The sequence below is a fragment of the Alosa sapidissima genome, chromosome 3, assembly GCF_018492685.1.
Source record: "Alosa sapidissima isolate fAloSap1 chromosome 3, fAloSap1.pri, whole genome shotgun sequence".
Lineage (NCBI taxonomy): Eukaryota > Metazoa > Chordata > Actinopteri > Clupeiformes > Clupeidae > Alosa > Alosa sapidissima.
Genome location: NC_055959.1, coordinates 31,707,740 through 31,721,622, shown reverse-complemented (window position 1 = coordinate 31,721,622; position 13,883 = coordinate 31,707,740). Strand labels below are relative to the sequence as shown.

The 13,883-nt window shown below is 42.3% G+C and overlaps 1 protein-coding gene across 2 annotated transcripts in view; it reads right to left on the bottom strand.

Moving 5' to 3' along the window:
- LOC121704801 (integrin alpha-3-like) overlaps positions 1–13,311 on the bottom strand; it is a 38,634-nt gene extending 25,323 nt beyond the window's left edge. Inside the window, exon 1 of one of the 2 annotated variants that reach the window (XR_006030655.1) lies at positions 12,777–13,311. Coding sequence is in view for 1 of the 2 variants with exons in the window: in XM_042085297.1 (XP_041941231.1) it covers positions 12,777–12,976 (200 nt within the window). In the remaining variant the exon portion in view is untranslated. The remainder of the gene's footprint in view (positions 1–12,776) is intronic. The other variant, XM_042085297.1, reaches the window with a different exon arrangement.
- Positions 13,312–13,883: the final 572 nt, after the last annotated feature.

Here is a 13,883-nt window from a genome sequence, read left to right as displayed (position 1 = left end):
TGAAGATACAATGCAAATCAAGTGTACACACGCATGCAAACACGCCTTCCCCAGAATACCAGCCCTCCAGGCGAGTTGTTATCCCACTCTAATTCAGGAAGGGTTTGCCAGCCACAATGAAAAGGCAAATCGTTCCTCGAGCCTGTTTCAGAAGACTTTGATCCTACCCAGACTTTTGAGAGCTTTTCTCCAACACACCCACAGGCCACCCCATGAACCTCAGGGAGGAGAAGCCTGGTGAATCCCATGTCGTGGAGATTTAAGTTTTGATTGATTTTGATTGGGGAAAATAAACAAAAAAAACTTAGCCTTAAAAGCTAAGATTTGTTTTGTTTCTCTATCTCTCCAGACTATTACCTGCTTAAATTCAAACAGAAATGACAAAGTAAAACGAGTATTCAAAAATGTACAAAAATGAAGTACATTGACACAGCCGTTGCCACCGTTGACAATGCCGTTGACACAGCAATGCCCAGTAGGCCTAGTCATGAACCTAACACACAGTGGTGGCCTTTCAAAAGTCATTTGTAACCCCACTGTTAGCAGCCTGGTCTTGCTCACATGTTCTGCCAGTTCACACTCAGGTGTTCAGCTGTGGTGGGGTGCGTGTGTGTGGGGAGGGGAGTGAGTAAGCAGCATTCCTGTCCCTGTTTTGAGCCGGTACAGAGGAAATTACTGTTTAATAACCCCTGGGTCTCGTCTCGGAGCGCGAGGCTGCGGGCTGCAATGCCCAGTTGCTTGAGTCATGTCCTGCCACTCCCTGCAGTGACCTCACACCTAGATGAAGGTGTGTCCAGTGTCCTGGTACTGCTAGACAGCCTGAGAGGTTCGTGATTGGCAAGTCAGGGCTCGGGGCTTCGAGGAGGAGTGAAGAACTCATTATTTTCATCTGCTGTCAGTCACAGATGGTTCATTCAGACTCACCGGACACACCTCAAGTTTATGTGTGTGTGTGTGTGTGTGTGTGTGTGTGTGTGCTCATTCAGACTCACCGGACACACCTCATCCTTTCTGGTCTCTCTCACTTTTGTTTTCACAGAAATACATGCAGTATTCTAAGCATAGCTAATACCAGCAGAAGCTGCCGTAGTATGTGTGTGTGTGTGTGTGTGTTTGCACCTCTTTGTGTGTACTACACATACTATTTTTTAAATCATATCACCTTTTAGAGACCTATGCTATGAGCCTACCCACCTCCAACAAGACTGATCAGACTGAAAACACCAAAGAGTAGCCTGGCAGCCTTAGACTGACTAACGTAAAGTTTTGGTTAAATTTGCTTTCAAAGATTACTTTGCGGCAATTGTGAACTCAAGCACAAGGCAGCCTGGAGAGGTTGATCTGATGTTAACAGTGTGGAAAACAGTGCAAAATGTCTTCACAAACATCTATATTTACACACACAACCAGTTTCTAAGTCACCAGCTACACCATAGCCTGCCGAGCTCACAGACTTACTAACAACTGATTGACCTGATTGTCTCTGTATTCACACACAAATAACTGAATATGATATTAGTCCATAAAAATAGATAAATTTGCATGTCCTGCAAACGTGTCTGTTCAGTTCCTGTCAAGACAGCAGAGTTCCTGTGATGCTAAATGTGTATTTAACAGCAAAAACCAGGCCTGTTAGCCAGTTGATGGTTAAGGCCCATACACCAACAACCTCCTGTGCAGACCACAGTTAGATCATCTTGTTGTTCCCCTGAGGCCTTTAGCTGAGAGGTGACCTTAACCACCAGAAGAGTTCGTAGATGTCCAGCCCTTATGAAATGGAGCAATGAGCAGAATGCAGAACTAAATGCACGGCCAAGCCAAAGCTCAGCTGTCACATGGGCACATAATACAATGTAATTCACTCCAGCATAAACCCACATCAATCACCTGAGTGAGCGTACTGTATGTGCATGTGGGCCCCTTATAGTATCAGCTTCAGTTGGTTTTGAAGTTATCTGCAGATACTACAGCCTGAGAGAGAGCTGCCTCCAAAAAGCCTTCACCCAGTGAAATCAACCATAGAGCCCAGCCCTACCTTAACTGCATAATACGTGACTCTGTATGATGCTAGATAAGCAACAGTAGATCGCCATGGAGATAACAGAACAAACACTGCTGATTTCCTTAACCGCAGGTATCGCCCCAGGTTACATCTTTGTGTTTTCATGTCAAGAGGCTATACTGTATGGAACACCTTCCGAAACAGATTATTATTGCAGTAAAGCTTCGACGCAGATTAAGATTGAAAGCAATCGATTTAAGGGCTACTGTAGAAAAGAAACTCTGAAAATGAGCTACTAATAGAACAACAAATTGCACATGTCAATAGTCACACTATACTCAACTTCACACGCTGTGCAGTGGTGCTAGACAGACACTTCCTGGGTCTTTGACAGCACTGCGTGAAAAAATGTGTCTGAGTGACAGGCCACAGACGTGATCTTGTAAAGATTTGTCCTCAATATGTTTTATATATACAGTATATATGGCCTGATGCTACTGCTGGACATTTGATCCCTATTACAGTCATTTGTCACTGTTTGTCTGTGTTGTGTGCTGTAGGCTACTGTCAAGTGCCGTGAAAAGCGTTATATAAATGTAATGTGTTGTTGTTGTCTTCACCACAACTTAACTGCCGTGCAAATATGTCACTAGCTTTGTTCTGTTGTGTGCCATTTGCTACACCTGCTTTATTTGGCATTGCCTCCTGGGGATAAACAAAGTTTATTTTTTAAATTGAATTGTTCAATTTCATTGAATAAAAGACTGGACATCACTCCTCATTGCAAAGCAATTCTCTCAAGACTCAAACACAAGCCAAGATCTCCCCCACTGAGTCAGTGTTTTCTTGGCTCTATGTCTTCTCTCAAGAACTCTCAGCAAGCCTGCTGTCAATCACCTACAGACCTAAGCATCAACTTTCACTACCCATTAAAAGAAAAAAAATGTTAAAAAGATTTTTTTTTTTACATTTAGTGTAGTAGTTTAGTAATGTGCCATACACACATAAACTATGCAATTCAATGCATGTACTGTAGAATCTGTCTACTTTCAAAGTACATTACATTGCATAGTTTAATATCAATATCAATTCATACATCAACTCATAGTTTTGTCCCTGTTGAAAGTTTGTACCATAAAAAACATCTTCAAATAGAATACAGGTTGTAAAATACTTAATTAATTACATAATGCATGCATGAAGCATTTGTCTGATCACTTCAAGCTCTCACAATGCATAGTGCTGTACCTCTGAACCACGGCCGTCATATGTATACATCATAAACATATGTATACATACTGTACATATAAACATATTGTATACATGTTTAAGAGTTATGGGAGGCCATTCTAAAAAAACAGTTTAAACCTGGAACTTACAACTGACCAGACACAGTAAAACAACCATTACAAAGGTTGCCAGACAAAGACGCATTCAGTGCTATCATTATCTGTGCACAACAACCACCAATTCAGGTCAGATCTACTTACACTGCTTTTTACGACCATGTTTCTCTGGTGAACAATAAAGACGACTATCAGGGTGAGTGCCTATGTGGTGCTAGCGAGGGAGCACTTAAAACAGGCCAGAACAAAGGGCTAACTTTTGGAAAGGTCATTTTTATGCTGGCTCGGAGAATGGACACGTTTCGTCAGACGCTGGATTACTGGAGGCAAGGGAAGACCGGAGAGAACAAGGAGCAGAAAGTAATTGTAGAGGAAATGAAATCTGTGGGGTTGAAGGGCATCGGAAATGCGAGCACAAAGCTTCCTCTCACTGAATACGACCCCCAGGGGTCACAAGAAACTGAGAGGCCGTCGAGTGGTAGGACCTTAATGAACCTGCTGCATGAACCAAAAAAAACTCATCCCACGCAGTGCACTTTCCCACCCTTCCTAATGAGTCCACCAGTTCTGCTGGTGGTCATGTCTGAGGCAAACATCACATCAGTGGTGTATTATTGCTGATTAGTATCAGGCCGTCGTGGCATTTCGAACGCCTACTCCACGAGAACATGAGCTTCATGTGTTCAAGTCAGCCATGTCAAAGTACTCAGTCGAGCTGTGTTAGACAAAAAAAAAAAAACCCTCATAGTGATTGCCATCTCAGTCGTGTCGTGGTTAACACAGCTACACTACTGTATATGACACATATTTCCTATTGAGGTTGCATTGCCTGAGCCAGGCTTCCTGCAGAAGAGAGTGTGTGTCTGCTAAACTCATCTGTGTGTGTTGGTGTTACTGTACGCACACACTCCGTTTATCAAGCAAAGCGGGAAGCGGTAATGTGAGGTCAGGAGAGGTCAACTACGTATTTCCTAGAACTCTGGTGTAATCTTTCTCAGACATTATTTAGAGTTTCGTGAAGCACGCATCGTGCTCTCTCTAGACATTACTGAGAATCTACTGAATCATCTATCCATCTACCCATTTCAACACCAGGGTCTCAACGCCAGAACCGTAGCGGTGCAGTGGAGACCCGAGCTGTTGTTCGAGCACAGATTAATGAAATAAGTGGGAGAGGGCTAATACTCGGCCTATGCTAACGGCCTCATTAAAGGAGAGAAGTCATTACGGCTTAAAGCACTTCAATCACACACCCTGGGCGCAGGCCACTGGAAACACATTTGGCCTACGAGAAAATCACCCCCCATAATACCTTAGGGGTCATCAAATCAGTTTCTGATACATTTCTGTAGCATATGTCAGGGTGACAGATGCCTTTAGGTACAAATGTCAGGCTTCAAGTTGGCCCCAGTGGCTAATTAAATTAGCGCTACAATCTCCTCACATGTTCGGGGTGATGAATCTGAATATAGATTCTGTATCACATACTCCAGCAATATTCTAATTCCACCAGCTCATCAAATATGACTGGTTGGAATAACTCAAAAGGGAATAAGGGTGATAAAGTAGAACTAATGAATTATGACCAATATTCCTAAACATCGTATACTCCTGTCACTTCGCTTTCAATCTAAACACACTGACAAACCACAGATAGTTAAATATATAAGTTTAAAAAAAATGCATTTCTAGGAATAACAACAAACATAGAGCATGCTCTGTTCAAACATTTCATATATTTGCACCAAGTTCAGTACAAACACTGAAATACCACCAGTGCTACATCACACATGCTATGATGAATTACCATTGAGGCATATGGTGCATAGATAAAAGACTGCAGAGTGCTATCAGTGCTATCAGGCCTGTAGTAAAGTCACCACCTCATACGAAGGTGCACCGTGTTAACAGCTACAAACTCACCAAACGCCATTTCTCATTCTCATCTCACAGGCCAGAGCCCAATCTGCTTCTTTCCATCCACACACATCTCTTTTCATCCACGGCAGTGCGGGTAATTGATATAGCCGCATGTGGGATGCGTATAGATTTTCATTAAAAGCTGGATTCAATTAGTGGGGAAGACAAACTGAGAGCTGACATAACGAGCTTAAAGGGCCACGGGAAGTCTGCGCTGACCCGCGAGTCAACCCCTGTCGAGCCAGCCCCCCCTGACAACCCCCCGACCCCCCCCCCCCCCACACACACACACACCTTCCACCACCGGGGGTCCTCGAGAGAATTAGCAGCTGGCGTGAAGTTAGACAGCACCGCTTTGAAAGGTTTGTTGTTGGCATTCCTTGAAAACACTGATGGTCCACAACAGAGTTTTTTCTCCACACTGTATTTTTCAATCTGTCAGAAAAACACTCATGGCAGCTGTGCCTAAAATGAATCCAGTGAGTCCAGTGACTTGAAATATTAAATAAAATAAAAAATATATGTATGAATGAATGAATGAATGAACTAATGAATGAATGAATGAATAAATAAATCAATAAATAAATAAATAAATAAATATAGATAGATAGATAAATAAATAAATATAGATAGATAGATAAATAGATAGATAGATAGATAGATAGATAGACTGATATATACTGTAGATAGATAGATAGACAGATAGACAGATATATATATATAGATAGATAGATAGATAGATAGATAGATAAACAGATAGATAGCTAGATAGACAGATAGACAGATAGATAGATAGACAGATAGACATAGACAGATATATACATAGATAGATAGATAGATAGACAGATATATAGACAGATATGTTGCACTAGCAGAGCAGAGTTACAGGTCTGCCTCCCCCCAAAGTGACTACTAGCTGATTCATATTGATCTTAGTGAGGAGCGTGGCTGGTGCAACTCACAGCAGCCCACCTGAGTGTTTCTCTCACACACTTCATCACTTAGACAGAGACAGGAGACTCCCAGCTAAGAGCCAAAATGGACGTCTGTGAAATATAGGGCAGAGTTTACTGAGGCCTGGGGTGTGTAAGGCTAGGATTTTGTTGCATGTAACATTTTACAAGGTATAAGTTACATTTCATTTCTGTTTTCTTGACACACTTAATGGACAACACTTTTACAGACCCTTTCAAGAGAGTTCCATTATCAGCATCATAGTTGGCCCCACAAGGCTTCCGTTTTAACATTCCATATGTTATCTTAATGCAGAGGAAGTAGATTGGGAACCAAATAGAACGTTCAAGCATTGTTTTTGTTTTTATTGTTGAAAGGCTCTACATGGAGATAGGAATGTATGAATTTACTTTCAGGCTGTATTGACAAAAGTGCACAAAATCATGTGTTGTGAGAAATAACAAATCGGTTAGAATGCTTTTCCACCAACCAGATTGTAAATCTGAAATAACTGAATAAACTCCAATAACACTGCCCTGATGTGTTACTTTGTTTTTATTTCTTTTTTTATGCCAGAGAAACAAAAGGGTGCAACTCCAGTGTAGCATGTTATACTCAAGGTCATTTGGTGACCTTCTGTTAGGCATAACACCACAACAGATGCCCTATCAGAAACATGTTTTATACTATTTTAAATCCAGGACAGAACATTCAAAAGATAAGGCTAAGCTTTGAGAAATACTTTCAGTCTTTTCATTTCCTCTAATAAGTATTCTCTCTCTCTCTCTAAGAGAGACATTTATATTCTTCTGGTGTGGGTCCAGTTCTTGCCTCCTGATAGCTTAATGGCCATTCATTCATTCCTGTAGCAGATGCACGCCCATGAAGTCTGATAGAAATAGTGTGATAACGAGTAGAGATTCAGGCTGCTGTAAAGTGTCTCATTAGTGATAATTCCCTTTGATTATCTGGGCTCTTCAGTCGACATAGGAGCTAAAACAGAATCAGGGACTGGACTCAAGGTTCATTACCACCTTTCAACTAAAAGCAAGTTATGACCCCAGTCAGACATCTATTGTTCAGTAGAAACTGAGCAGTGCAGGGTTTTCGGCACACACACACGTACATACACATACACACACACATACACAGTACACACACACACACACACACTTACAGTACACACACACACACACACACAAACACGTGCACACACGCACACCAGTGTTTCCCATACATTGACTTATTTGTGGCGGCCCACCACAATATCAACATTAACCACCACACAATGATTTTCCAGGTTGTACTAAATTGTGTTTAAATCTAGTTCATCATAACCATGCTACGCTTATTTGTTAAAAACTGTTGAATTCAAGTTAAAGGCACACTATGCAGGTTTTTTAGCTTAATATGCAAGTTTTTTTTAGCTTCATGTACCTTCATTTACCAGCTTCAGAGTCATTGGAATGGTTATATGACTTTTTTCGGGTTGAATGGTGGCCGTCTTGCTTCCCCCTAGCGCCTGTGAGCGGATAAAACACCCTTGCAACTGTGGGCCGGCGGGCCGACGGCCTCAGTGTCAGGAAGTATAACGAGTGTAACAAATTGCTTTACTGCATTCAAATACACATACACGCCAGGCATCGGCTAGAAAAAGGTAGCGATGGAGTTTCTCAGCCATTCGTCATGACAGAGCAAGCGAAAAATAAGCAAAAACCGATAAAAAAAAAAAACAGTAAGGAAATTGCCAATACTGCATAGTTTACCTTTAATTCTGCAAACCTACCCCCACAAATAGAATTCAGTTCTGTGTGAAACACTGCACACACACACACACACACACACACACACACACACACACATTAACATGTAGTAATACGTATAAATACAGTATGCCCAAAGGCTGTTTCCCTGGCATAAAAACATTACATGAAGCCAAGCAACAGATGAAATCTCACCCCTGAAGATATAGTCTTCTCTATCTAATCTAACATTCTGATCTGACAACAGGATTCTTTTCGCTATTGCAGCTTAAGATGAAGATTGTTTCTTTTGGATTGCAGCAGGAGTCTATGAAATATTATTTTTCACTCTCATTTCCAGTGTCCGCGTTATGTTTTCCCATCCTTCAATAGACCAGTCAGCATTTCCTCATGTCAACATATTTCCTGCCAATCAGAAATTGAGTTGATAAAGGCAGATGTTTAACACCAAATTTGTGGTCGCATAGGCGCCCTGGTTGCACCGCCTATGGACCTGAACTAATGAGGACTCAATTCGACATCAATTGCCTTTTCTTTTTTTTTGTTTGTTTCATTGCCTCATTTCAGAGCGCAAACATTGCATATGTGAATGAGCATCTTACATCAGAGGCCCGAAGCGATCTGGCCAACAGGGAACGTAATCTAGTGGTAGCTGCCATTTACTTCCGCTACTGATTAGTCCACTAATGCCACCGCGGCAGCACACACAAAAAGACTTGCACTTCCTCAGCTGCGGGGAGATAACTACTTCCTGTGTCTGCTGACAATGATGCTGATCATATCACAGTGGCAGGATCACACAATAGCCCATAGATACAGTATATACGTACGGCTTGAGGGACACAACAGAATAATGGCTCTTACAGAAGAAAAGGGGATTCTATCCAGCGTTTTAGAAATATGCAATGTATGGTCATATATTTTACATCAATAGATATTCATATTCCACCTTGTTAGACCTTCTGTTTTGAATAGAGATTGTATTCTGCATAGTGATAGCAAATTCATTTTGTGGACAGTAATGCTGTGAATATTCTCTCTCTCCTTTTTATCAGAGGCAAGCCGTTTAATCTAAGAATTAGACGGACAATCCCTTCCTGTGGGAAGCAGAAGCAGCAACAGATAGTGCCAGACTCAGAGGACAGATCAGGCTAACATTCAGACCATGCTGTCCACTCTAAAACCAGCTGATGTTCCGATCAGGTCCACTCTAATGCAAGCTGATGTTCCGATCAGGTCCACTCTAAAACCAGCTGATGTTCCGATCAGGTCCACTCTAATGCCAACTGGTGTTCTGATCAGGTCCACTCTAATGCCAGCTGATGTTCCGATCAGGTCCACTCTAATGCCAGCTGATGTTCCGATCAGGTCCACTCTAATGCCACCTGTGTTCCGATCAGGTCCACTCTAATGCCAGCTGATGTTCCGGACCATGTTGTCCACTCTAACAGCACAGCTGATGTTCCGGACCAGATCCACTCTAACACCCGCTGATGTTCCAGGACCCGATCAGGTCCACTCTTAACGCCAGCTGATATTCTGGACCCGATCAGGTCCACTCTTAACGCCAGCTGATATTCTGGACCAGGTCCACTCTTAACGCCAGCTGATATTCTGGACCAGGTCTACTCTAACGCCAGCTGATGTTAAAGATTTACTCTGACCACTAGTATCAGCACAGAAATAATGGCTTCACACATTTACAAGTTTCTGCCAGATCGCTGCCTCGGATAAAACATTACACCAGGATCTGGCACAGACGACTGAACACCAACAACCATGTGACCACAAACTAAATCTTGACTTGTAACACACAAAAAAATCAGAGTCCAAGAATCATTCCCAGGGGTACCAGAGCAGGCCTAATATTCTCCGCTACACTACCCCCTACCCCCTCTGCACACAAATGACACCAGGAAGTCTCTGGACATGCTCACTCATCCTGCCATTTATGCAGCTGGAGAAGCACATTAACCGCACAGGGACAATCTGTCTAGGACTGAGAGAGCTGACTTCTCCTCTGGATCAAGGACGCCTCCCTTTTACCCTCTGCTTTCATGCGCTTGAGAAATGGATGGGTCTTTTTTCTGTTCTATTCTGTCATTTTCAATTTTTGTAAAAGGCCACGGATGGGTGGGTGGGGGTTGGGGTGGTGGAGGTCTGTTTTCTGTGTCGGTTAATTAAAAACGCTGTTGTTTTTTCATATGTTTGTGGAAGACTCCGGGGAGTATGTCACTTGCAAACCAATAAAGGGCTCTAGACAGGACATCAGAGCTCCAGTGTGGTCTTAAGCTAGGTCCACATCTGCTCCCAATAAAGACAGTTTTCCTGTCCTTCAGTGGGTGCCGAATAAACCATATGTACACAGTGCAAAAGACACATCCCTAAACAGACTTGAGTCACAGTCGGGGACCTCTCTCTGTTTTTAGACACAGTCCCTGACTCTTTAGCCCACTGCTGTTTAACCTCCACATGAGGAAATACTTAAATAGAGGTCAGTTTATATAGTGAGTATTGAAGATTGTAAGCGGGGCATTGGAATAAGCATTCTGTATAAAGACTACTGAATCAAAAAACCTGGCACTGTGAAATTCCATTTGGATGTAAATAATTCATGGTTGGACAATTGAAAGTCAGCTGAGGTTTGCTTGTGTCCATTACAGGCCTATTTGAGCCCTGTGATTCATGCCTCTGTATCTTAGCACCTGGAATTTATCTCTACAAAGCATGAGCTGTCCATGAAACATGCATCAATTAATGGAGATGATGAAATCCTATAACTGTGGCTACTTCTACAAGAGCTCATGGAAGGAGCTACGTACATGGCAAGTATAGCAGGACTCATGCAATTATATTGAGATGAGACATGCTCTACTACTTTGTGACCTTTTAAGGTTTCTCAATAGAAATTGAATCAATCAGACACAAACACACAAAGCCTTGCATGACGTAACACAAGTAAAAATCCAGGGAATTCCGCAAAGGCTTCATGCCTCCCAGGATTACGCCCTATATATTTCAGCATCCTTTCTTGTGGAAGATGGTTTACCTAAATCCCTTGGGAGAAATTACTTCTACTTGACACAGAAAGCTGTATACGCTTTGAAACTCAGAGAACAACTAGACCATCCACCATCCCACAAGAACCAACTGAACGGAAATAACTCCTCTGTTTCCCTCCCATGTCATCTGGGCAGCATTCATCTGGTCTCTCAGTCAAGACGCATCTGTGCAAGTATGAGGCATTCAATCAAAGTTGGATTGTAGGCTATTCGGCAAGTCAGATCCTTCTGTAATAAAAGACAAACATCTTTCCAGCATGAGCCTGTTGCATACTCTAGTTGTGAAATCCCTGGCATGCCTACTCCTTCGGGCGCCGGGTTAATGGAAGCTTTATACGAGAAAGCCAGACATTTGTTAAGGTCTCTCGCAAACCTCAGTGCAATGCTTGTCACCACAAATGAAATCTGAGAGTAAATAGAAGCTACTACACCCCTCTCCAGGTTGAAAAGCATGCCGTAATTACATAAATTACAGTAGTCGTTTGTGTAGGATAAGAATTGTGGGTTTTAGTTCACTTAGTGTTCTGTGTGTTTAGCAACAGTTTACAGCTTGAAGATGAAGCAATGTCGGTCTGCTTATGTATATCACCTAATGCATCGTCTGAAAATTAATGCCACATATTAAATTGAAGTAGACTGAAGAATGTGTGTCTGTGGTCTGTGTGCATGACAGAGACATATTTAGCGTGTGTGTGTGTGTGTGTTTATGCGTGTGTGTATGTGTGAGTATGTGTGTGTGTGTGTGTGTGTGTGTGTTTGTGTATGTATGTATGTGTGTGTGCGTGTGTGTGTGTGTGTGTGTGTGTGTTTGTATGTGTGTGTGTGTGTGTGTGTGTGTGTGTGTCCATTCCCCTATACCTTTGACCTCTGCTTTACCTGTTCTAAGACAGATGGCACATGTCTAGATTTTCAAGTTCAGTATCAGGGCAGTGGAATTCATTGGTGGAATCCATTGATCACTGATGATCAGTAGGTTTTTCAGTATGGTGAAAGGTGAAGTTCACTGAGTGGCTTAAAGGCACTCAGATGAACTTAGTCTCTTGGGCTCTGTAAATTACTTCAACTCCACTTTGTTCTCCAGTTAGTGAATAAAGTGCTAGTGGAACTGAGCTCTGTACATGTTCCACTAGGCCTGGACAACGCACCTTCCTCTGAGGCTCTACATTTGTCGTTATTTGTTAAACAAAACTAAGATGTAGAAACTGTACATTTGCTAATTTTAAGACATGAATGAACACGAATGTATCGTTAACTGTGCCCAAGCGCGTCAGCAAAGTTAATCATTGGCTAAATCCACACCTTAGAACAACAGTTCCTCAGAAAAATCTACATTACCCCATCTTCATCTGCAAACTTCATACCGCAAATAGATGTTTATGTTGTATGTCTGAATGCAGAATACCGTGTACATTAGGTGTCTAAACGCATATAAAGTTGCCTGCTAACATTAACCAATATGGTCCTGTGACTTTGATCCATCTGAGTGTTTGCTTATTTCAGTTAACGAGCTTTTGTATTGACTGCAGTGGATGACAAGTTGAACTTTGTACCCGCTTTTGTTTTTAAATGTAGTGTAACCGTATACCTGGAGATCGACCAGTCGACTAAGTCTCTAACAGGTGCGTGCAGGTTGCGTATGGAAAAACCAACACAACCACTCTTTTGCACCTGTAGCGGTTTCGCCTGTAGCTAAACATATCTAGGAAATATTATTTAAAGGTATACTCACAAGTATCGCTCATTGCCCAACGTTTGTTTATGAAAGGCCACCGACAGCCCAAATAAACTGCCATTGGTTTTGCCTTCTTTTACAACAGGAAAGCGCACGTCCAAATTAAAAGCGTCCGTTGGCCGAAAAGTACCGTGCAGCAGGGTAAGCAACAGGAGGGACAAATCCACGGAGAAACCACCGAAGTGAAAATAAGCCATGACTTTCCTTTTCAGAGAGATATTTTTCTGAAACTTTTTTAAATGTTCACTCTCAAACTAGGATGTACACAGATGAAATCTCGCCAGGGGTGTGTTTTCCCACCTCCCTCTTTGGAGTCTCTTGCGCCGCATGTGCAACGGACTGACAATTCACCAAAGCCGTGCTCTGCTAAGTCAGTGTACACATTAGTCATTCTTCCGGTGTGTCCTAGTCATAAATGAAATCACTGGCTTACTGGCTACGACTGTTACCGACTCCCTCCCAGTGAGCCGCCGGGGCACCTTGACAGTGACAGCGGACAGTGCGGACACTGGGTCGGATTAATTATGGACTGGATGTAGTCTCTCTCTTTCTGGAATTACTATGTATGTGAATCTCTCTCTCTCTCTTACACACACACACACACACACACACACACTTTCTGTGTGTGTGTGTATGCGTGTGCGCGCGCGTGCTCAAATCAGTGCAATTAGCGTTGTATTGTATTGAGTTTGTATTGCCGTTGTAGATGACAATATGCTTAAAGGTGTACGGAAAAATGCAACCCCACCATCTGAATCTCCGATGTCATCATTAAGACCTGTACATAGTCAAAAAGCTTTTGTACAATTGATAATTTCACAATGTAGCCTGCCACTTCAGTTACTCATACCACCCTGAGCTTAATCAAGGGAGCACTAAAACATCTATAGCCAGTCCCAGTGCCACCCACATTGCATTTCCCTCTTCCACAGCAAAGAGATTTCCTTTCATGTCTACAATGCATCAACAACCATAAATGAATGTTTGGCAGATTCTTCAGAAGAGTAACACTAATGTGTAAAAAAGCAGTTCCTGTCCAACTGATTGTTCCCATAGCATCCGGTTCCAGTATCAGCCTTCAGAAACTCTCTCTCTCTGTCTGTA